At 39.4% G+C, this 24,737-nt stretch overlaps 3 protein-coding genes across 3 annotated transcripts; 1 reads left to right on the top strand and 2 right to left on the bottom strand.

The window, feature by feature from the left end:
• On the top strand, positions 16,414–17,586 carry LOC109227937 (F-box protein At3g49450-like). The gene has a single exon (XM_019393128.1). It carries the CDS (start codon positions 16,414–16,416, stop codon positions 17,584–17,586), a length of 1,173 nt encoding a protein of 390 aa, XP_019248673.1.
• Positions 21,269–23,785, bottom strand: LOC109227936. The gene is made up of 5 exons (XM_019393126.1): positions 23,568–23,785; positions 23,000–23,332; positions 22,826–22,880; positions 22,065–22,759; positions 21,269–21,950 (listed from the first exon to the last, which is right to left on the bottom strand). The coding sequence occupies exons 1-5, from the start codon at positions 23,783–23,785 to the stop codon at positions 21,269–21,271; spliced, it is 1,983 nt and encodes a 660-aa protein (XP_019248671.1).
• LOC109227935 lies at positions 23,824–24,273 on the bottom strand. The gene has a single exon (XM_019393125.1). The coding sequence runs from the start codon at positions 24,271–24,273 to the stop codon at positions 23,824–23,826; it is 450 nt and encodes a 149-aa protein (XP_019248670.1).

The raw sequence follows: 24,737 nt of genomic DNA, 5'->3' as shown, positions 1-24,737 counted from the left end.
TGATGGATGTCAGTGCAGAGGTTTCTACCATTGGTTCAGTTCCAGTGTTGAGGGACTTTTTGGATGTGTTTCTTGTGGCCGGGCATGTTGCCGGGCGAGGTTATGGATTTCGATGTTGATTTGGTGCTGGGAACCGTATCGTACGGCTCCGGCAGGAGTTGTAGTAGTGGAAGGAGCAGCTTCAGGCTCCTTGGTAATGAGTTCGTTGGCAGGCTGATGTGGCTACGTATTCAGCTTGATTGTTTTTCGGTGTTGTGAGACGTTATGATTTGTTGGTTATGGGCACCTGTGGTGCGATTCTATTAGGGATTCATAGTGAAAGTCGAGCGGGAAGAGTAATTGGGTGTTGCTCGGTAAATGGAGTGTTGGTTATGACCTCTCAGGTTGCGTGTCATATGTTATCTGTTTCGCCGTGGGTGTAATGAATTGCTGGGGTTCCAGACATCAAATTGTGCGTGGCTGTCGATTTTGAGCATAGTGACTTGAGGTATTTCATGTGTAACAGTGTTTGGATAGGATCGCGCATTGTGGCGAGGCCACGTGGAGATATGACCTTTCGGGGTAGATTCAGGTGTTTTATTTCCATGATGTGAGAAGGGGTCTCAGCCTTGTGTTGTGGTGGTACCGATGAGCTTGAGGTACAACTCTTTCGTTTGAGTCATTTTTCATGACTGAGTATGTTCAGACTGTTTCTTATTAGTGCGTGTATTATGCAAGTTGTGGCTTAGGCCTGTATGAAGGTGTCATATCACCAGAGTGGTGTGTTGGATTCGAGGTGATCGTTGGGGTCATTAATGAATACGAACAGATTTGATTTCAGCTTGTTGGAAGGATAATACCGAGGTTCGGCTCGGAAATCTGTCGTGGTATTAGTCAAAAGGGAAGTGGCTTCATGAGTGGTTGATCTGAGAAATGGTTATGGTTTGCTGCATGTCTCATTTATCGTTGGCAGTATATGAAAGTGTTGGAATAAGACTTTAGCTAATAAAGGATTTTCTATCGGTATTTGGTTGTTGTGGGCAACTGCTGTGAATAGAAGTTATCGTTTTGAGTGGTTGGATTATGTGGTATATCATATGATTTCACCTGAGGTTGCAGGTATGGGTTATTACAGTTGGTTCGAGACTATTCAAAGTATAGGTGTGAGGTTTTGATCGTATTGATGGTTTCAGAAGTGAAAAGGTTGTTCTATGATTTATGGGCTAGACTGGATTGCGTAATTTCGGTTAAAATGTGTTATCGGGCCTATATGAGATAGGGTGACGTGAGATCACCCCCGGGTATATGCTTGGTAAGGTTATTCAGCTATTGGTTGGCTTCTAGGACAACTCTGGGTACGCTCGAGGACGAGCGTTTGTTTAAGTTGGGGAGGATGTGACGACCCGACCCGTTGTCTCATGAGTTACCGCTCCGTTTCCCCCATTTTATGCTTCTTCATGTTTCATTATCAGTAATTGGTGTGTTAGAGTTTATTTGGAATGGTTTTGGTAGAAAATGAGACACTTAGTCTCTTTACGGAAGGTTTGGTTTGGAAAAGTCAACCGGACGTTGACTTATGAGTTAGAAGGCTCGGATTTGGTTTCCGGTGATTCGGTTAGCTTCGGGGATGATTTGTGACTTAGGAGCGTGATCGGAATTGATTTTGGAGGTCCGGTGTAGAATTAGGCTTGAATTGGCGAAGTTAGTATTTTGGCGAATTCCGGTTGATGGGTGAGATTTTGATCCGAGGGTCGGAATGGAGTTTCGAGAGTTGCTGTAGTTTCATTAGGTGATTTTGGATATGTGTGCAAAATTTCAGGTCATTCGGACGTCGTTTGGTTAGGTTTTTAATCGAAAGTGTATTTCCGAAGTTTTTGAGAAACTTAGGCTTGAATTCAATGAGAATTGATGGTTTCGGCGTTGTTTGAGGTGTTTTGATAATTGGAACAAGTTTGAATGATGTTTTAGGATATGTTGGCACTTTTGGTTGAGGTCCCGGGGGCCTCGGGGTGATTTCGGATCGTTAACGGGAAGTTTGAAGTTGAAAAATTGCAGCAGAAATTGCAACAGCAGTTGCAGACCAAAATTGGTCTTCGCGATCGCGTGAAACACGTTCCGATCGCACAGAAGGATTTCCGGGCAAGGTGAGTTTGTTCTACGCGTTTGCGTTTTAGCCTCCGCGATCGCGGAGGGATAGGCCCTAGTGCATCGCGTTCGCATACGTGTGATCACGATCGCATAGCAGTGGAGTTTAAGGCATCGCGATCGCGTGGCTTGGACCACGATCGCGTAGAGTTAATTGAGGAGCCAGGAATTTTGTTCTCCGCAATCGCATTCCTTGGGCCGCGATCGCGTTCTTTGGGTCGCGATCGCATAGAGGAAAAGCCTGGATCTGGGCAGTGAGTTCATAAACATTTCATCCGCGAGTTTTAGTCATTTTTCCTCCATTGTTGAACATTTTGAGAGCTCCTTGGGAGAAATTGAAGTGGGATTCGAAGAGAATGATTTGGAGGTAAGATTTTTGAACTCCATACTCGTTTTTATTGTGAAATCCACCTAGAAATTCATGGAATTAAGCCTAAAATTGATGAACTAGGGCTTGGGATTTTGAGATTTTAAATTGGGATTTGATGGGTCATTTGAGCTCGGATTTGACAGTTCTTGGTATGTATGAACTCGTGAGAAGATGAGGAATCCATTGATGTTAAATTTTGTGATTTCCGAGAAGTGGGCCCGGGGCTCGGGTTTTGCTAATTTCGAGATTTTTGCTATTTTTCGATTGTTTTCGATTGGGCATTGTCCCATTGGCATATTGTGATGTATTTGCTCTGATGTTGGATAGATTCGACGCGTGTGGAGGCCGGTTTGAGAGGCAAAGGCGTCGCGAGCTAGAGATTTCACCGGTTCGAGGTGAGTAATAATTGTAAATGATATCCTGAGGGTTTGAAACCCCGGATTTGTACATCGTAGTGCTATATTGAGGTGACTTGCATGCTGGATAGCGAGCGTGGGGTAGAGCACCATTGGGGATTGTGATTTGGTCCGTCCTGGTTGTGGATTTTACTGCGTATTTGACTGAAACTTTTTTGATGTTATCATGTTTTGGGCTGATTGCCATACTTGAGCTTCGTGCCAATGATTTGAACCCCTTCGGGGAATTTTATCACTCTTTCCTCACTATTTGATATACTACTTGAACTCAGTCCTGTTGATTATACTATTTTTTTTTGCAAACTCAGCTGTTTTAAATTGATTTTTGAAACTTTACTGATATTTCACTGTTGTCTGGGCTGAGAACTATTATTTATTGATGCCCGAGGGGCTTATGATATTTTCTAGACTGAGTGAGGTTTTCAGGACTTGAGCGTGAGGTGAGGAGGCTTTCAGGCCTCGAGTGATATGTGAGGAGGCTTTCAGGCCTCGAGCGTAATGTGAGAAGGCTTTCAGGCCTCATGTTGATATGTACAGGCTTTCAGGCCTTATGATGATATAGCGCTTGGGCTGTAGGAGCCCCTCTGGAGTCTTTACCCCCACAGTGAGCGCGGGTACCCATGTGATTTGAGAGTGATCCCGAGGGGCTGATGTTGTACTGTGCGACTGACACTGTGCCCGAGGGGCTGATACTATTCTGAGCGATTGATATTGAGCCCGAGGGGCTGGTACTATTTTGAGATGTGCCCGAGGGGCGTACTTTTATGTGCTCATCTTGCATATTTATTTGCCTTTTTTACCTGTTATACTGTGGTATTTGTGCCAGAGGGCGGATTTTCTGTGCTTATCAGCACCAACTGCTTTGAAATTGTTTTCGAAATTATTGAAAATATCATTTTCAAAGGAGATTCGAACTGAGCCAAGATATTTCTAAAGATTTTACAAATTTCACTGTTTTCTCAGAAAAATTGTACCCGGCTTCTATACAGCATGTTGGTTGCTTTACGTGATTTCTTGCTGCTCAGTTATTATTTACTTTTATTACTCACTGAGTTGGAGTACTCACTTTACTCCCCTCACCTCGCGTGCAGATGCAGGTATTTGTTCACCCGGTAGCGGGTTTTGAGCTGGTTGAAGATTTTGCTATCATAGCTGAGCAAGATGACCGCCAGCGTTCGCGGCACAGAATTTCTTCCTTTGATTCTAAATTCTATTCTGTATATTACTGGCCTTGTAGTTGTATTTAGACTCCTCTAGATGCTCGTGACTTGTGACACCCCGGTTTGGGCTGTGTTTGGTTGTACTTCCGCTAAGTAATATTATTTAATCATCTTTAAAAATTGTTTATTCATGTTTATCTATTTTTGAAAGAGGCAAATAGGGTTGGTTGGCTGGCCTTATCTTCATGAGAGGCGCCATCATGACCGGAGCGGGGTTTGGGTCGTGACAGGTTATCAGTAACCGGATTTTTTCCTAATATTTGCTTTGACCATAAAATCCGTTTTTGGGCTAAACAAATTAGTTCTGTTACCGGAAATCTAATAATCTGTTCACTTTTCAAATCTTATTTTTTAGCAACAAAACATGTTTACTAATAACAAAAATAATCAGCCAAATCAACAAGGAGGAACTCCACCATATCACACACCCACAGCTACTCCTCAGCATTCACGAGAAAGTTCACCTGAAAGAATGGCTTCACGTACTGATGGGCAACAGGGAGGTGAACAAACCGTCGAGCAGGATGCTTTGAAGCAGCTGATTGCACAACACCTGAACGAAGCACTACGAGCTTTTGCGAGTGGATTGCCCAATTCAATACAAACTCCACTACTAGTGCATACCACCTTGGAAATTTTGCGTTTAGGACTCGACAATTCTGGAAGTGGAGAAATGCCAAATTAATCCCGAGATGGAGGATCAAGTACACCAAATAATTCTAATTTATAATGTTTAATACTAACTTTGCAGAAACATCTGAAGAGCAAAATGAGTGTATAGAGCAACTACCTGGCGTGTCTCCTATAAACAAGGGTGTGGATATTGACAAATTATAATGACCCGGCCGGTCGTTTCATGAGTTACTGCTCCATTTCCCCCATTTCTTTTTCTTATTATCTTGTTCAGCTGTATTATGCGTTATCGGGTGGGTTGGTTCGGGTTTGGAGAGGTTTTGGTAAGGTTTGAGACACTTAGTCTCTTTTGAGTAAGCTTAAGTTGGAAAAGTCAATCAGATGTTGACATATGTGAAAAAGGGCTCGGAGGTGAATTTCGATGGTTCGGATAGCTTCGAGAGGTTATTTGGGACTTAGGAGCGTGATCGGAATAGGTTTTGGAGGTTCGGAGTAGATTTGGGCTTGAATTGGCGAAATTGGAATTTTGGCGTTTTCCGGTTGATAGGTGAGATTTTGATATAGGGGTCGGAATGGAATTCCGAAAGTTGGAGTAGGTCCGTTGTGTCATTTGTGATGTGTGTGCAAAATTTCAGATCATTCGGACGAGGTTTGATAGATTTTTGATCGAAAGCAGAATTTGGAAGTTTTTGGAATTCTCAAGCTTGAATCCGATGTCAATTTGGTGTTTCGATGTTCTTTTGAGCATTTCGAAGGTTGGAAAAAGTTTAAATGAGGTTATGGGATATGTTGGCATGTTTGGTTGAGGTCCCGAGGGCCACGGGTGAGTTTCGGGTGGTTGAACGGATCAAATTCATGTCGAAAGAGTTGCAGAAAAATCTGCTGTTGGTGTTGCAGGCATTTGGCCTTCGCGTTCGCAACCGGCCTCTCGCATTCGAGAAGGGTTAGAGTTTGAGGCAGGAGGTTTGGACTTCGTGTTCGCGAAGGTTTGGGTCCAGTATTCATTGCATTCGCGATGGTTATGCCACGTTCGCGTAGAGTAAAGGTGAGCAGCTAGGATCCTTGAGAGTTGTGCTTGGCTTCGCGAGCTGGTTGTCGCGTTCGCGATGCATTGAGGAGCTAAGGCTTCGCGTTCACATATAGGGTGTCGCATTCACGATGAAGGAAAAAGTGGTCAACGGAAGTTTGTGCTTCGCGAACGCGAATCGTTGACCGCGTTCGCGAATAAGAGATTTTAAGATGTTGGCAGAATGTTTAAAAGACCATTTCCGCGATTTTGGGTCTATGTTTCACCATTGTTGAGCGATTTTTGAGCTTTTTGAGGAGGATTGAAGAGGGAATCAAGGGGAAACACTTGGAGGTAAGATTTACGGACTTAATACTCGATCCTATTGTGATTTCTACCTAATTAAACATGAAATTTGGGGGATTTGAAGCCTAAAATTTGGGAGTTAGGACTTTGAATTTGGAGACCTTAATCCAGGGATTTGAGGGGTCATTTGTGATCGGATTTTGGTATTCTTGATATGTATGAACTCGTGAGAGTGTGATGATTCTAGTTTTGTAATTTTTATCGGAATCTAAGGAGTGGGCTCAGTGGTCGGGTTTGACCAATTTTGGGATTTTGATGTAATTTGATTATTTTCGAGTGGGCTTTGTTCCCTTAGCATATTTTGATGGTTGTATACTGATTTTTGTCAGATTCGGGGAATTTGGAGGCCGAATCGAGAGGAAAAGGCATCGCAGGCTAGAGTTTTGCTTGGCTTGAGGTAAGTAACGCTTCCAAACTTAGTTTTGACGGTTCGAAACCTCGAGCTATGTGTTCTGTGGATACTATTGAGGTGACGGAATGGCAAGTCACGGGCGTGTGGGCGTGCACCGTGAGAAATGCGGCCTGGATCATTCCATGTCACCGCTTAGTGACTCTTTCTTGCTGATATTTGTGTTGTAATTATGTGATTAAGTTGATAAGCTGCAAATCATGCTAAATATCATGTTAAGGCTTCCCGCCGATATTCTTGAGACATGAGAGGTCGTTTCTTGCTGTCATGTCATTAGCTTCATTTATAATCTACACAGTCCTGTTCATGCATAGTATATCATGCCTCAGTGTCAATTATTGCTACTTGACATATCATATCATTTTTCGGGCTTGTATCATGACATTTTAGCCCATGTGTGTGAGACTGGAGGGTATTGATGAGTGAGGCCGAGAGCCGGATATTGATTGACAGTATGGGATCAGGATGCATGCCACAGCAAGATATTGATCATGCCTTCGATGGCATTGATATAGCGCTTGGGCTCAGAGAAGCCTTTCCTGAGTCTTTACACCCCCAGTGAGCGCAGTAGTTGACAATATTGAGGGATGGATCTTCCCTGGACATGGATCTTGTCCGAAGTATTGGTATGGAGATGGATCTTCTCCATGAGGCTGGATTGGCCTGTTTTTTCTCGGTACTGGGTGACTATAGTCTATCATGTACGTACATTCCGGGATGGATCTTCCCTGGGCCGAGTGGCCGTATACAGTATCGAGTGGTTGAGCATTGTGAGTGGAGGTATCATACATGACATTGATCATGCTATCTGTGCATTGGTACTTAGAGTTTCCTGAGCTTTATACTCTGTATTGTTCATGCTGTGTTTAGTTATTCCTGAGAAACTACATGAACTGTAAGCATGTCTACTTTTCCGTACAATTATCTGTAGCAACCTGTATGAGGTTTGGTTCGTCACTACCATCAGTCCATAGTTTGGACTTGTTACTTACTAAATTGGTGTACTCACGTTACCCCTTGCACCCCTGTGTGCAGATCTAGGTATCTTGGGGCACGGTAGCGGTTGCTGATCTTGCCTGTTGAGGACTTTCTGTGGAGATTGCGAGGTAGCTGCTTGGCGACCGCAGTTCCGCCTTCTCCTTCATTATCTTCCTTATAGTACTTTTATTCCGACATTCTCAAACTATGCAGTCTTATATATTTCATACAGTTGTAGTATGTTGCTCATGACTTAGTGACACCCGCGGTCGGGATTATGTATTTCTTTCCGCTGGATTTGAGTTCTATTTTTATCTTATTGGATTTCTGTTTATAAATGATTTTTATTAAGTCTTAAATTGGAAAACGGAGTGAATGGATAATAATTGGCTGGCCTAGTATCATAATAGGCGCCATTACGACGTGGTTAGATTTTGGGTCGTGACACAAATATTCACAACAACCCTGGAAGCTAAGTGTAACACCTTTGCCAATTTCAAAAAAGTTTAAAATGCCTGACATCCCTAAATATGAGGTGACATTTGATCCACGGGATCACGTTACTGCATTCGCTACAGGGGTAAAAGCCAATGATTAAACCAAGCAGGAAATTGAATTAGTCTTGGTCAAGAAGTTTGGCAAAACTCTCACGAAAGGGGCGTTAACATGGTACTCACTGTTATCTAAAAACTCTATTGATCTTTTGGTGAGCTTGCAGAATTACTTATAAAATCACATTCGGAGGCTCAAAATTTTCTAAAATAAATGGAAGATATCTTCAAGTTAAACATGGAAGTACAGAATTGCTCAGAGAGTTCGTAGATAGATTCCAACATGAGAGAATGATGCTACCATGGGTATTTGATAATTGGGCGGCTATGGAATTTGTAAGAAATTTGAATGAGAAAAGTTCAGAAGCCACGAGGAGGTTGAAAGAGAGTTTGCGGGTGTTTCCTGCAACTACTTGGAATGATGTGTACAACTGATACAACATAAAGCTGCGGATAGAAGAAGATACGGTTACTCAGTGAAGCTAAGGGCAGATGAATGGCCAGGATCTAGACGCTCGGAATTAGAGAGAAGGTCTGGTAAGAACATGTACGAGCCTTACATGGACCTGCAGGGTGAGATTCCCGGCCTAAACAAGAGAATGCACGGGTCGATTCAAGATCAAGGCAAAAGGAGACGTGTTCTTCTTCCTGATTCAAAAAGTAACAGGACACCCGAGGTAGCGATTCCAGCACTCAAGCAAGAATAGGAGATTTTAGTTTAAACGTCAACACTTCTAAATTGGTGGAGAGGAATGAGGGACAAGGGACGATGGCCAAAGGAGATGAGATTGGATCCAAACAAAAGGAACCCAGAATTCTGGCGCGAGTTTCATAATAATCATGGCCGTAGAATAGTAGATTGCATGCTCTTACAAGAGGAAGTAGAATATCTACCGAAGCAAGGCTATCTTACTGATCTGTTCAGTGAGAAAGGAAAACAATCATACATGAAAAACGGGCAATAGCCACCACAGTCTCTATCTCCAAAAAGAGTGGTAAACATCATAACCGGGGGAGAAGAAGTTAATATATTGGGAGCCTAGTCTTCGTTGGATATTGAAGATGCATCTTTAAATACAATATTTGCGCAGCATAATGATTATCTCTTAAATTGGAAAATCATGGTTTATATCTTTCGACTGTCTTACATCTTATATCTGTTGTTCATGAGATTATTTACTATTCAGACCCAAGCTCTGTTATTTATATCTGTGTTGCAGGTATTCTGATGCATTTAGCCTCGCCACTACTTCTTCGAGGTTAGACTTGATGCTTACTTAGTATCGATTGTGCTATACTTATACTATGTTTCTATACATCTTTTTGTGTAGATTCTCAGGTGGGCACTAACCGAGGCTCGATTGCAGTAGAAGCTTCTAGGGTTCCTTATATATATTGTGCTAAGACCTGGAAAAAATAAAATGTGATCTAACTATACATTTACAACTACAAGCCCAAAAAACCATTTAAATTACAACAAAAGAAACAGCTACCCCAAAACTCTATTAGCATCATGGTCACATAAATAATCCTTCCTCCTCAATCCCCCCTCCCCCCCCCCCCCCAAATTGGAGGGTGTACATACGTCCAACTTGCCAAGTAAACTGTGATGATGAGCACCTTTCAAGAACTTAGTAAAAATGTCAACGAGTTGTGAAGCAGTAGGCAAGAGATTTAATGAAATTAACTCATCATCAAGCTTGGTTCAAAAAATATCAATCAACCTCGATATGTCTAGTTCTCTCATGAAAAATAGAATTCTTTACTATATGTATAGCAGGTTGGCTATCACAGAAGTTCGAAACGGACCCAGGCACAAAAAATCCCAAACTTCATAAAGCTTCATCCATGGAAATCAGCTGCAATCTTACTTATTGTCCTATGTTTGGCTTCAACAGAGGGTAAAGAAACTGCATGCTCCTTCTTATACTTTCAACTAATAAGACTGCTTTTCCAAAGAAACACTAAAATCACTAACCAAACAACGAAATCTTGGTAGGCAGCCTAGTCACATCACAATATCCAATCAACGAAAAATTAGTGAAATTATTTAAAAGAAAATTTCCAAATCAGGTTCTCTTTCAAGTACCTCAAAACATGTAGAACTGCATCATATAAGGTACCCTAGGTGTTTGAAGGAATTGACTAAGATTTTGAACAACAAAACAAAAGTTTGGGTGAGCATGTGTAAGGAAATTTAGTTTACCAATGAGACTCATATAAGTATCAAGCCGAGGTAAAACATCACCAACATAGGACTCAACTTAATGGACAAGTCGAATGGATATTTATAACATAGGACACATTAAAAAAATTAAAATCAGTCAAATGATCAGAAATAAACGTCTTTGATCAACAACACTCCTGAAGAGTCATAGTGAACTTCTACACCTGAAACATGTGGGTCCCTAAATAAAGAAAGAAACAAGTTGTAATGATAACTTGTTAAAAAATGGCAGAAACAAAAAAAGTTTGAAGTTGCAACAAGAATTGGGCGGCAACAGCAAGTTGCAACACCAATTTGCTAAAGTTGGTTTTCTGATGGATTTTGCATATGAAGATATCAGTGTTTTGATTGGTTAGAGCTGTGGTGACTTCTCCTATAAATAGAAGCGTTCAGTTTCATTTCAAGTACACCAAAAATCAGAGAGCGCAATAGAGCGTAGAGAGTAATCCACAGATTGTAGTCTTTGAGATAAATAGTGAGTATGAGTAATATTGTAGTGAGGTATTTTAAATAAAGAGTGTTATTTCTTTCAAAGTTGTAGTAGTCTCTTGACACTACTGAGTTGTAATATTATAGGGTAATATTGCTCCACTCGGGTATTGTATTTTACCCCGCTAAAATATTTGGTGTCATTGTTACTCTCTTGTGTTATTACTATTTGCTGTGGATATTATTCCTGGGCGGGATTATTTTTTTATTCTCAACAACGTGGTACCAAAGCCATGACGAATAATAGTCCGTTGTCTTTTCAGTATCCCCGTCTCACAAAAGATAATTATGAGAAATGGTGTCTACGTATGAAAGCCATTCTTGGCTCTCAGGATGTGTGGGAAATCGTAGATAGAGGGTATGCAAAACCCGATAATGAGGAAGCTCTGCCTCAAAATGAAAAAGATGTCTTGGCATAGACAAGGAAGAAGGATCAACAAGCCCTCACACTCATCCACCAATGTTTGGATGATGCCATGTTTGAGAAGGTGGCCGATGCTACCACCTCAAAGGAAGCTTGGGAGATTTTACAAAATTCTCTTCAAGGAGTTGACAAAGTGAGGAAGGTAAAACTTCAAACTCTAAGGGCTGATTTTGAAGTTTTAAAAATGAAAGAATCCAAATGCATTTCGGATTATTGTTCAAAAGTGAAGGCTGTTGTGAATCAATTAAGAAGATAACGGGAGGACATAAAAGATGTCCGTGTGGTAGAAAAGATCATTCGCACTTTAACACCTAAATTTGATTTTGTGGTGTGTGCTATTGAAGAGTCTAAAGATTTAGACTCAATGATGGTGGAGCAATTAGAGGGTTCTTTACAGGCCCACGAAGAAAAGATCAAGAGGAGACAAGAAGTGCCACTGGAGCAACTTCTTAAAACTCAAGCATCCTTTAAGGATTATGGAGGTGAAAGAAGCTATCGAGGGAATGGCCGAGGACGAGGCCGTAGCGGTCATGGACGAGGAAGAAGTAATGGTAAAAACTTCAACAATGAAGTTAAAATCCACCAAGCATTCAGAGGTCGTGGTCGTGGACAAAGAGGAGGAAGAGGACGTGGCTACTACCAAGAAATAATGGACAAAGGTATGACAAATCAAAAATTGAGTGTTATAATTGTCATAAATTTGGCCATTACTCTTGGGAATGTCGTAGCAATGTTGAAGAGAAAGCTAACCTTGTTGACGACAAGAAAGAAGAAAATGAGTCAACGTTATTGCTGGCACTCAAGGAAGAAGAGAAGGATGATTGCAGCTCGTGGTATTTGGACAATGGAGCAAGCAATCATATGTGTGGGTGCAAAGAAAAGTTTGTGGAGATCAATAAAATGGTTAGAGGTAAAGTGTCCTTTGGAGATACCTCAAAGATTCAAATCGAAGGGATAGGTACGATTCTGATCTCCTGTAAAGATGGTAGTCACAAACTAATTCAAGATGTTTATTATGTGCCAAAATTAAAAAGTAATATTTTGAGTTTGGGCCAACTTCTTGAAAAGGAATATGACATCCACATGAAAAATATGCATCTTTGGCTTAGAGATTCAAGTGGAATTCTAATTGCTAAAGTGCATATAGCAAAGAATAGATTGTTTTCTCTGAATCTTAAAACAATTGACGCAAAGTGTTTGAAAGATAATGTGCACGATGAATCATGGTGTTGGCACATGCGATTTGGGCACTTGAATTTTGAAGCGCTCAAATCAATGGGAGAAAAGAACATGGTACATGGGATACCATCAATCAACCATCCCAATCAATTGTGTGAAGCTTGTCTTCTTGGAAAACATGCAAGGAAGAGTTTTCCAAAGGAGGCCATGTGAATATCAACCAAGCCGCTCCAGCTTGTACACACTGATGTGTGTGGACCAATCAATCCACCTTCTTTTGGTAAAAGTAGATACTTTCTGCTTTTCATTGATGAGTTTAGTAGAAAGACTTGGGTTTATTTCTTGAATCAAAAATCTGAAGCTTTTGCTGCTTTTAAAAATTTCAAAGTACTTGTGAAGAAAGAAAGTGGCTATGAAATTAAAGCTCTAAGGTCCGATAGAGGAGGCGAACTCACTTCAAACGAATTTAATGACTTTTGTCAGTCTCATGGAATTCGTCGCCCTCTAACGGTACCTTATTCACCCCAACAAAATGGAGTTGCGGAGAGAAAGAATCGAACGATTCTTAATATAGCTCGATGTATGTTGAAAGCTAAAAGTATGCCCAAGGAATTTTGGGCCGAAGCTGTTTCTTGTGCATTTTATTTGAACAACAGGTCTCTAACAAGAAATGTTAGACATCAAACCCCTCAAGAAGCATGGAGTGAAAGAAAGCCAAGTATCAACCATTTGAGAATCTTTGGGAGCATAGCCTATGCTCATGTGCCACATCAAGGGAGACAAAGCTTGACGATCGAAGTATCAAGCATGTGTTTGTTGGCTATGATACGAGTTCAAAAGGATACAAGTTATACAACCCAAGCAGTGGCAAGGTGGTGGTAAGTCGCGATGTTGAATTTGATGAAGAATTGGCATGGGATTGGGAAGCTCAGGAAGAAACTTCATATGATTTTCTTCCATATTTTGGTGATGAAGAAGAACCAGAGACCGTGGAACCTGTGCAGGATACAAATCCACCTCCTTCTCCAACCAATGTTGCATCTCCCTCTTCTCAAGAAAGTTCAAATGAATAGCCGCAAAGGACAATGAGTATTCAAGAGCTCTATGAGGACACAGAAGAAGTTACTAATTTTGATTTTGTATGTTGTCTCTTTGCTGAAAGTGAACCAATGAACTTTGATAAAGCTGTTACAAACAAAAAGTGGAGACAAGCCATGGACGAGGAGATTGAGTCAATAGAGAAGAACAACACTTGGGAGTTAACAACTCTTCCCAAGGGTCATCGAGCAATTGGAGTGAAATGGATATACAAAATAAAGAAGAATGCTGATGGAGATGTGGAGAAATACAAGGCACGACTTGTGGCTAAAGGCTACAAGCAAAGGCAAGGCATTGACTATGAAGAAGTCTATGCACCTGTTGCCCGCATGGAGACGATTCGTTTGCTGATCACTTTGGCGGCGCAAATGAAGTGGAAGATCTATCAACTAGATGTCAAGTAAGCCTTCTTGAATGGCTATCTTGAAGAAGAAGTCTATGTTGAACAACCATTGGGCTTCGTGGTCAAAATCCATGAAGATAAAGTTTTGCGGTTGAAGAAAGCTTTATATGGATTAAAGCATGCCCCACGAGCATGGAATAGTTGCATCGACAAATATTTTCATGACAATGGATTTACTCGTTGTCTCCATGAATACGCTCTTTACCTTAAAGTTCATACTAATGGAGATATCTTACTTGCTTGTCTTTATGTTGATGATCTTATTTTCACGGGCAATAACCCAAGTTTGTTTGAAGCTTTTAAGAAAGATATGTTCCGTGAGTTTGAGATGATAGACGTAGGGCTCATGTCATACTACCTGGGCCTAGAAGTGAAGCAGATGGAGGATGGAATTTTTATCTCTCAAGAATGCTATACAAAAGAGATATTGAAGAAGTTCAACATGCTCGATTGCAACCCCGTGAACACACCGATGGAGAGTGGGACAAAATTGTCCAAGTTTGATGAAGGAGAAAAGGTGAATCCCACATTTTTCAAAAGTCTTGTGGGAAGTTTGAGGTACTTGACTTGTACCAGGCCAGATATACTATTTGCAGTTGGAGTTGTAAGCCGCTTCATGGAAGCTCCTACCTCCACTCATCAAAAAGTCACTAGAAGAATTCTTCGCTACCTAAAAGGTACGATTGACTTTGGGCTATTTTATTCTTCTTCTAGTGATTTCAGTCTTATGGGATTTTGTGATAGTGATTATGCGGGAGATATTGATGATAGAAAAAGTACAACTGGTTTTGTATTTTTCTTGGGTGATTCTGTTATTTCTTGGAGTTCAAAGAAACAATCAATTGTTACTCTCTCAACTTGTGAAGCTGAATATATAACAGCAACATCTTGTACCTGTCATGCTATTTGGCTGAGAGGATTATTGAAGGAGCTCAATTTACCACAAATTGAAGCTACAGAGATTTGTATTGACAACAAATCTGCACAGGCACTCGCGAAGAATCCAGTGTATCATGATCGAAGCAAGCATATCGATTCAAGGTATCACTTCATCAGAGAATGCATTGCCAAGAAGGAAGTCGAGCTCAAGTATATGAAGTCACATGATCAAGCTGCGGATATCTTTACAAAGCTTCTCAAATTTGATGACTTCCAGAGACTGAGATCAAGACTTGGAATGAAAAAGAAAAATCAAAATTAAGGGAGAGATTTGTGGTCCTTAAATAAAGAAAGAAACAAGTTGTAATGACAACTTGTTAAAAAATGACAGAAACAAAAAAAGTTTGAAGTTGCATCAAGAATTGGGCGGCAACAGCAAGTTGCAACACCAATTTGCTAAAGTTGGTTTTCTGATGGGTTTTGCAAATTGAAGATATCAGTGTCTTGATTGGTTAAGCTGTGGTGACTTCTCCTATAAATAGAAGCATTCGGTTTCATTTCAAGTACACCAAAAATCAGAGAGCGCAATAGAGCGTAGAGAGTAATCCACAGATTGTAGTCTGTGAGATAAGTGAGTGTGAGTAATATTTAAATAAAGAGTGTTATTTCTTTCAAAGTTGTAGTAGTCTCTTGACACTACTGAGTTGTAATATTATAGTGGTAATATTGCTCCACTCGGGTATTGTATTTTACCCCGCTAAAATATTTGGTGTCATTGTTACTCTCTTGTGTTATTACTATTTGCTGTGGATATTATTCCTGGGCGAGATTATTTTTTTATTCCCAACAAAACATAATTGATTAGCCCCAAATGTTTTAATTTAAACTGTGCGTCCATAAAAAATCCTTTAATTTAGGGATCATAATAAAATCATCCCCAATGAGGATGATGCAATCTACATAAACAACAAGGAAACAGTAGACTTGTCAGACAAAGCATGTGTTTTTAACCCCTAAGCTAACAGAGGTTGACCTCACCTGAGAAACCGACGAGTTTGTTTTCTTTCCGCAACAAAAACATATATAGTTTAACTCGGCAAAAAGTTTAAGAAAAAAGAGGGAGATTTTTGAAATTAGCGGTTTTAAAAACTTAGGGGATAAAAACTTTGTGGGGTAAAATAGATAAAATGAAATGTTTAAAGTTGAATTATTTCCAATTATAAAAAATATCATTCTTTTTGGAACGGACTAAATGAGAGTGTGTCATCTAAATTGAAATTAAGAAAGCAATTAACTTTGTTACCATGAAGTGCGCTCATTTACTGGCTAAAATTTGTGGATTCATTCATTAAAATAGTGCTTTGATTGAGACATAAGAAATGGCATCGAATCTTGTTGTGAAATGGCATAAACAAGAGTAAAAAGACCCTTAGTATAAAAAACTGTCCAAAAACCTTATATTATTATTATTCAGTGCTAGTATCCCATGTGCTGGCTGCTAATAAAGCATCCAATTAGGATGACTACTTTTATTATATATTAAGAAAAAACCTATCCCCCTACTCTTCTTTAGAATATAACTATACGACCATCAATTTAATCTCTAAATCTCAACTTTCTAGATCATAGAGAAGTGGAATAATGGCCAGTACTAGTATGGAACTGAGCTCCAACATCATGGCTCTGCCTAGTGAAGTCTTGATCGATATATTCTCTAGGCTTTCTGTCAAACATGTCCACCAACTTCAAACAGTTTCAAACCAATGGCTCAGAACCATCTCTAGTCCACATTTCAGAAGACTCTACAACATGAAATCAATGACTCGTCCCCGGGCACTTGTAGTTGAAGAATCTGACCAAACTTATTCAAGGCCGAGTGGGATCGGACCTCTTAGTCGAATTATCACTATTTCGACCATTGATCTTGCTGGTGATAACAAGATTCAGAAAGAATTCAGTTTCAAGATTGTTGGCCGTGAATACTCCTTCTGCGTCTCGTCCAACCTCATCATTTTCAATCACAAGGTATGCAACCCCACAACTAGAGAAATCATAGACTTACCAAACTATTCAAATTATCAATCAGTTAGTTTCGATGTGGGCTATATTCCTTATACCAATACATACAAGATTGTCCGTCTATTTGGTACAGATCGTGGTGCCAATTACAACTGCAACTATGCTAGTAAGATTTTGGAGTTCGGATTTGAGACTCTTACACTAACTGATGGTGGACCAATTCCCAGTTCATGGCGATCCATGACACACCGAGAACAGTTTTCTGTCAAGGTTGATGCAACATGTGTAGATGGTGTATTATATTGTCTGGTTAGAAAGGGAGATATAAAGGAAGACCGTATAGTTTCTATGGAAATTGAAAATGAAGAATTCTTAACCATTAGTTGCCCTCAAGAAGATAATCAAAAACTATTTGAGAATGGCCAGTTAACTGATTTGAATGGGAAACTATGTTTAGCTTATTACTCAAAAGAATTATCAAGAATGTGTATATTCTTGCTCAAAGATCCTAAAAACCAAACATGGATGAAGGAATACGATATCCATTTACCACGTATGGGGGATTGGGTTAGAATAGTGGGTTACAGTAATGGTGACATTCTTATTCAAGGCAAGACGCCTCTCTTGTACAACATTAAAGAGAAGAGGGGTAGAAAGCTGCGGAAATCAAACAAAAATTATACTCGCTTGTATTATGATAGATGTTTTACGTTAGACAGATCAAGACTACGTATGCAACGAAGGGAGTCATCGCCAATCAGAAATTTTCATCGAAAAGTTCAAAATGTGAGATAGTCTAAACTGTGTGCAATGTGTTTTTGAAATTTCCCAAGTGAACTTTTGGTGTGGGAAGGTACTTAAAGTTGACATATTAGAGCAGTTGAGAGGAACCTACAAGTTTCACTTTAATTAGTTAACAAAAATTGTACTTTAGTTTTTTTAAGGAATTTTTACCTCCTATAGCAAAGGTTAACACCTTATTTATTTTAAATAAATACCATTTAAAAAAATTATATTCTATAGATACCTTTTAAGGTTTATAGCAAAATTCCTAATTTTGATTTACTCCTAGCCCTAAGCCACTAAATACGCTAATCAGTTACACTTTTTTCTTTCTCTCTCTACTTTGATACATCCCATTCTCCCAAAGTTTCGTGGACCTCTTCCTCTAATATCAACTCTCTTTTTCTCCCAAAGTTTCGTGGACATGAATAAGGAGTCAACTCCAGTATGTTTCTTCTTCTGAATTTCTTCTTCGACTGCTGAATTTCTTCTTCAGCGAATTGATTGCTGAATTTCTTCTTCAGCGAATTGACTGCTGAATTTCTTCTTCAGCGATTTCTTCTTCATCGATTTCTTCTTCAGCGATTTCTTCTTCAGCGATCTTTCTCGTTTTCTTCTTCTTTCTCTCATCGCTGCTTATGGAATTATGGTCGGAATCCGATGGGTCGTCGAAAAATTGTCGACTTAAATAGGTCGTCTGAAGTTTGGGGTTGAGCAATTTGAAGATTCTGTTACCTTTTTTTTTAAGAGCATTTCAATGTATCTCGCTGTATTTCTATGTATTTCATTGTATTCACTATCTTTTTTTTTATTGTAATTCAATGTATCTCGTTGTATTCCATGTATTTCATTTTATTCAGTATCTTTTTTTCTCATTGTATTTCAATGTATCCCTCTGTATTCTATCTATTTCATTGTATTCATTGTCTCGCTATATGCCATGAATGTATTCATATGTTTTTTTCAATTAATATAATTTATGTATTCAGATGTATTATATAATTTCTCTGAAGATTGCTATATTTTTGGGGTATTTTGCGGTCGAGAATCTTTTTTATAACTGAAAAATACAAATTTTGTGTGTTATAATTGAGTTTGTTGAGTTATATTAGGAGTCTATTATGTTAATTGATTCACTTTCCGTTTTAAAAACAGTGTAATCCCCTATTTCACGCCGTGAATACAGTCGAATACAATAATCTGTCCAGATGTAATCCCATGTTTCACTCCATGAATACAGTCGAATACACTCGAATACAACAACTGATTAGCTGGACTTCCCTGATTCACGCCTATTTTTGCTACTGTATTCATGAATACAATAGCTTAAATACATAAAATACATCTTATAACCACAGAAAAGGTATCTATAATCCGTAATATAGCAAACGGTATCTATAGATGGCTAATTACTACTAAAAGATGGTGCTTTATGAAAATTTCTCTTTTTTTAAAACCAGTCTTTTAAGTTCACTTTTGCAAACATTGCAAGGTCCATGTAGTAACAAATAGATGCCTGTTCAAGTAGGAAGCTTTCACTGTTAAATGTAAAAAGTAAGAAATATATGTTGAATTTAGATACCTTGGGAAATGTCTTTAATATATTTATGGCTGAGAAAATCTGCTGCTAAAATTGTGGGATTGTATGTACTAGGTACAATAGTTGAGGTATGCCTAAGCTGATTCTATTGAAAATTGAGAATGTAAATTGAGAAAGTTTTCTATATTTCTGAATAGACTCATTTGTACAAGGGACACTCTATTTATACACATGTATTCCTAGAAAAGAAAACAAAAAATAAAAGAATGGCCTATCAAATTTGTACACTTGTCCTAATATTACTAGTCTATATCTAACAAAATAACTAACTCATTATTCCTTCTTCAAATGACATATTGTGTGCATGTGAGAATCTTCCAGACATTGAATGCTTTTTAAACGGACCAGATTTAATCCATCAATGTAATTTTTGAATAGCTGATATGAGGCCACGTGGCTTATTGACTGGCTTATTGGAGTCAAAGTTAAGACTATGTCTTAACTTTGTTTTGTCCGTCCTTTGTTCATTTTTGAGCATCAACTTTAGCTCTTCTTCTTCATCATCTATCTTCCGTAAAATCTTTTCTTTTTCAAAATCTTTCTTCTTACTAAACTTAGATCCATTTATTCCAACATCCCCCCTCAAGTTGGAGGGGGTAGAAGACACACCCAACTTGCCAAGAATCGTTTCTGAACAGGCCCTGGTAAGGGTTTGGTGAACAAGCCAGCAAGTTGCAATTTTGAGGGAATAAAAGAAAGAGAGATGAGACCGGAGAGAAATTGTTGCCGCACAAAGTGGCAATCAAGTTCGACGTGTTTAGTCCTTTCATGAAACACGGGATTCCGGGCGATATGGATGGCAGCTTGACTATCGGAGAAAATGGGAACCGGAATCGGAGAAGGAACTGAGAGATCTGTGAGCAAACGAGTTAACCAAGTGAGTTCTGCAACCAAACGCCGCATGGAGCGATATTCCGCTTCTGCGGAAGATAGAGAGATACAAGCTTGTTTCTTGGATTTCCAAGACACAGGAGAGCCACCTAAACTGATAAAGAAACCACTAACGAACCGGCGACTATCCCTGCAAGAAGCCCAATCGGCATCACAGAAAGCCAAGAGGTCCAAAGAGGGATGAGCATTGAGAAACAGTCCTTGGCCGGAGGTGGAGCTAATGTAACGAAGAACACGCAAGGCAGCAGTGAAATGACCAATGCAAGGGCGTTGCATGAACTGGCTGAGAGTGAGGACGGCAAAAGAGAGATCCGGACGTGTGTGAGTCAAATAGTTGAGCTTACCCACTAATCGACGATAAAGAGAAGCATCGATCAATGGAGGACCAGAATTAGCAACTAATTTGGAAGATGGATCCAGTGGTGAAGAAACTGAAGGGAGATTGGAGCAGTCAAACTCGTTGAGCAAATCAATGGTAAATTTCCTTTGAGTAATAATCATACCATTTTGTTCTCGCAAAATTTCTATTCCTAAAAAATAATGAAGTAGCCCAAGATCCTTCATTTTGAACTCAGAATGCAAGAATTCTTTGAGGTCTGTTAATTCAGCAATGTTGTCCCCTATAAGCAGTATATCATCAACATATACTGCAACAATAGAGATGAGATTACCTGTTCTCTTAAAGAACAGAGAATAGTCATTAAGAGAAGCAGAAAATCCCTTGAAACTGAGTGCCCCGGCAAGCCTGACATACCATTGCCTGGAGGCTTGTTTTAAACCATAAAGAGACCTCTTGAGTCGACAAACATGGTTGGGACTTGGGGAAGGTAAACCAGCAGGAAACCTCATATAAACCTCTTTTTGCAACTCCACGTGTAAAAAGGCATTGCTTACATCAAATTGAGATATAGACCAACCTTTCTTGACAGCAATAGAAAGCAAACATCTGATTGTTGTCATCTTGACAACTGGAGAGAAGGTTTCTGTGTAATCAATACCTTCTCTCTGAACATCACCTCTTATAACCAATCGAGCCTTGAGTCTTTCAATAGAGCCATCTGTATTTTGTTTGACTTTATAAACCCATTTACAAGGCAATGCCTTTTTCCTAGTAGGCAGTAGGACCGCATCCCAGGTAAGATTCTCTTCTAAAGCCTTAAGTTCTGAGTTCATAGCTTGCACCCAACCTAGGTTAGAACAAGCCTAATAGTAGGAGGTGGGTTCTGTAATAGAAGATACTGATTTGAGGAGGTGTTGATTAGAGCTAGTGAGGGCAGAGAAAGCAAAGGGAGATGGGGAACAAGTAGAGGTGAGACAAGAAGTGGTTACATCAGTGAGAAATATGTTGTTGCAAACATAATCCTTAAGATAATTAGGTAGAGTCCCTATATTATCTCTACTAGATCTCCTAAGGGGAACAGGAGGGGAAGGAGGGATAGGTGAGGTAGAAGAAATAGGAGGGGGAGTATTCTGGTGAGAAGAGGAACTAGGTGAAGAATCAGGTGTAGAGCAATCTTGTGGTACAGTGAAGTGATGTTGTGAGGGAGCATCAGAGGTGAAAAGAGGTATAGGAAAAGTAGAACCAGGATATATAGAGGGATTATCTTGAGACATATGGGAGAAGGGAAAGATATGTTCAATGAAATGAACATCCCTGGAGACAAACAAATTCCTGGTGGTGAGGTTCAATAATTTATATCCTTTTTGACCATTAGGATATCCCATGAATACACATGTTGTGGTTCTAGGATCAAACTTCCCTCTGTTATGTGATAAGGTAGAGGCATAACAAAGACAACCAAAACTCCTTAAGAAAGAACAGGAAGGTGCCTTTCCAAACAGCAAATGATAGGGAGTGTGTCCTTTGAGCACTCCTGATGGAAATCTGTTGATGAGAAATGTAGCTGTTAGAATGCATTCTCCCCAATAACAAAAAGGCACCTTGGATTGAAAGAGTATAGCTCTAGAAATTTCTAACAAATGTCGATGTTTCCTTTACACAATGTCATTTTGCTGAAGAGTTCCCACACATGAAGTCTGATGCAAAATACCTTGTGATAATAAGAACAAAGAAGCTGCAGTGCTGCTTCCCAATTCCAAAGCATTATTTGACCTGATAACCTTGACCTTAGTGTTAAATTGTCTTTCCACATTGCTCAAAAAATATTTTAGAACTGAAAATGCACTACCCTTTGTGCTCAGTAGATAAGTCCAAGTTGCTCTACTGAAATCACCAACAATAGTGAGAAAATACATGTATCCATTGTGAGTAGGAGTCTTATAAGGACCCCATGTGTCAATGTGTATTAATTCAAAAGGTTGCTTAGTTTTGATATGACTGAGTGAAAATGGTAATCTACACTGTCTTGCTAATGGACAAACATCACAATGACACACGGAATCAGAGGCAAATGAAATGGAACTGATATATCTCATTGCATTAAAAGGCAAATGCCCCAATCTTACATGCCAGAGTTTTACATCAGATTCTGATTTTGTTAAAATAGGAAAAGGAAAAGAAGCTGAAACTGAATTAGAAAATGATGCAGGCAACAATCTATTAGCTGAAACTGAATTAGAAAAAGATTTAGCAATTTTGGATGACAAAGTTCTAGGTGCTGTGACACTAGGCTCCAATAAGTAAAGTTCCTCCTTAGCTTCACCAAAAACTTGAGGGCTTTTCATGAGAGGGCCCTGCAAAATACATCCAAAAGAAGTGAAAACTAAAAGACATTTGAATCTTTGACAAAGCCTACAAACTGAGAGTAAGTTGTACTTGAAACTAGGAATATGCAGAACATTTCCAGAACTAGACCTGGAAAGATAGAAACACTACCAGCATGAGTGACCTTTACCCTAGAAGAATTAGGTAATTTCACCATTAGAGGAAAAGGTAGTGGTACTAAGAATAAAAATGTGTTGGCATTTAAACACATATGCTCAGTTGCCCCTGAATCTATAATCCAAGAGTTGGAAATATTAGAATTGGAAATTGAATAACAGGATGGAGAATTAGTAAACAATATTCCAGAAGCTGAATTTGCATTAACCTCTTGAGAAGCTCCCTGTCCTGTTTGTAGTTGATTCAGGAGATTAACTAATTGACTGAATTGATCAGATAAGAGCTTCTGAGAAAATTGAAGTCCTTCTGCCATGTTGCTATGAATTTCCCCTGTATCTTCTACTACAGTGGCTGAATTTCCTTTTGGAGGATTTTGAACCCTTTTGTTTTTAGTAAATTTGAAATCAGCAGGAAATCCCACAAGTCTGTAACAGTTATCAATTGTGTGATTAGTCATCTTACAATTTGAGCAGATCTGTGTGTTTTTCTTTCCTTTTGTGCAAGATTTCCTTTATAAGGAGTATGTCCATTCTTCTGTTGAGGGAAATGAGATGGTGCGGGGTTCTGATAACTCTGAGGTCCTTGATTTTCACCATGAAAGAAGCACCATCTATTGGAAATTGGGAATTGACATGAATTTCCCTTTGATTCTCATCTTACATGAGAAGTGAGTAAGCTTGATTAACTGAAGGTAGAGGTTTAACCATGAGTATGTTTCTCCAAGCCAATCCATATGTTTCATTCAAGCCCATGAGGAACTGAATAAGCCTCTCATGTTCCTTAAATTGCTGCATTTTCTTCTTTGCACCACAATCACAATTGCATGAGCACTGCATATCAGAGTTGAGAGTGTCCAATTCATCCCATCGTCGTTTCATTCTAGTGAAATAAGTAGCAATATCAGCTGTCCCTTGTACTAAATCAGCAAGTTCCTTTTGCAGGTGGTATAGCTTGGATTATTAGGTTGCCCAATCCTGTGCTCTAGATCTAACCAAAGGTCCTTAGCAGTTTTTGAGTACAGAACACTGTCAGCAATGACATTGGTGAGGGAATTCAACAACCAAGAGGTCATCATGTGGTTGCATCTGCTCCAGGTTGGATGAGTAGGGTTTGTAGAAGATGGCATAGGGCAAGAACCATCAATGAAGCCCAATTTGTTCTTAGCTGACAGTGAGATCAGGATCGATCTGCTCCAACCAGCATAGTCACGACCATCAAATGGTGTGTTCACCAGTATCATACCTGGTGCATCAGAAGCATGAAGGAAATAAGGGTGAGTGGAATCAATGGTGTTTCCATTGCCTGATGTTGTTGAAGAAGAGGTGTGTGTAAGTGGAGTTTCAGTGACGTCTGAGGCAGGAGCCATGATTGAAGCAGAAAATCAGAAAATCTGAAGAAAAGAAAAGAAGAAGACGAGGAAGAAGAGCTACTGCTCTAATACCATATTGAAAATTGAGAATGTAAATTGAGAAATTTTTCTATATTTCTGAATAGAATCATCTGTACAAGGGACACTCTATTTATACACATGTATTCCTAGAAAAGAAAACAAAAAATAAAAGAATGGCCTATCAAATTTGTACACTTGTCCTAATATTACTAGTCTAGATCTAACAAAATAACTAACTCATTATTCCTTCTTCAAATGACATATTGTGTGCATGTGAGAATCTTCCAGACAATGAATGCTTTTTGAACGAACCAGATTTAATCCATCAATGTAATTTTTGAACAGCTGAGATGAGGCCACGTGGCTTATTGACTGGCTTATTACAGTCAAAATTAAGACTATGTCTTAACTTTATTTTGTCCATCTGTTGGTTCTTGATA

Source organism: Nicotiana attenuata, chromosome 6 (assembly GCF_001879085.1).
Source record: "Nicotiana attenuata strain UT chromosome 6, NIATTr2, whole genome shotgun sequence".
In the NCBI taxonomy this organism is placed as follows: domain Eukaryota; kingdom Viridiplantae; phylum Streptophyta; class Magnoliopsida; order Solanales; family Solanaceae; genus Nicotiana; species Nicotiana attenuata.
Note: the sequence above shows the minus strand (reverse complement) of the source record. Positions and strands in the feature narration are given on the sequence as shown.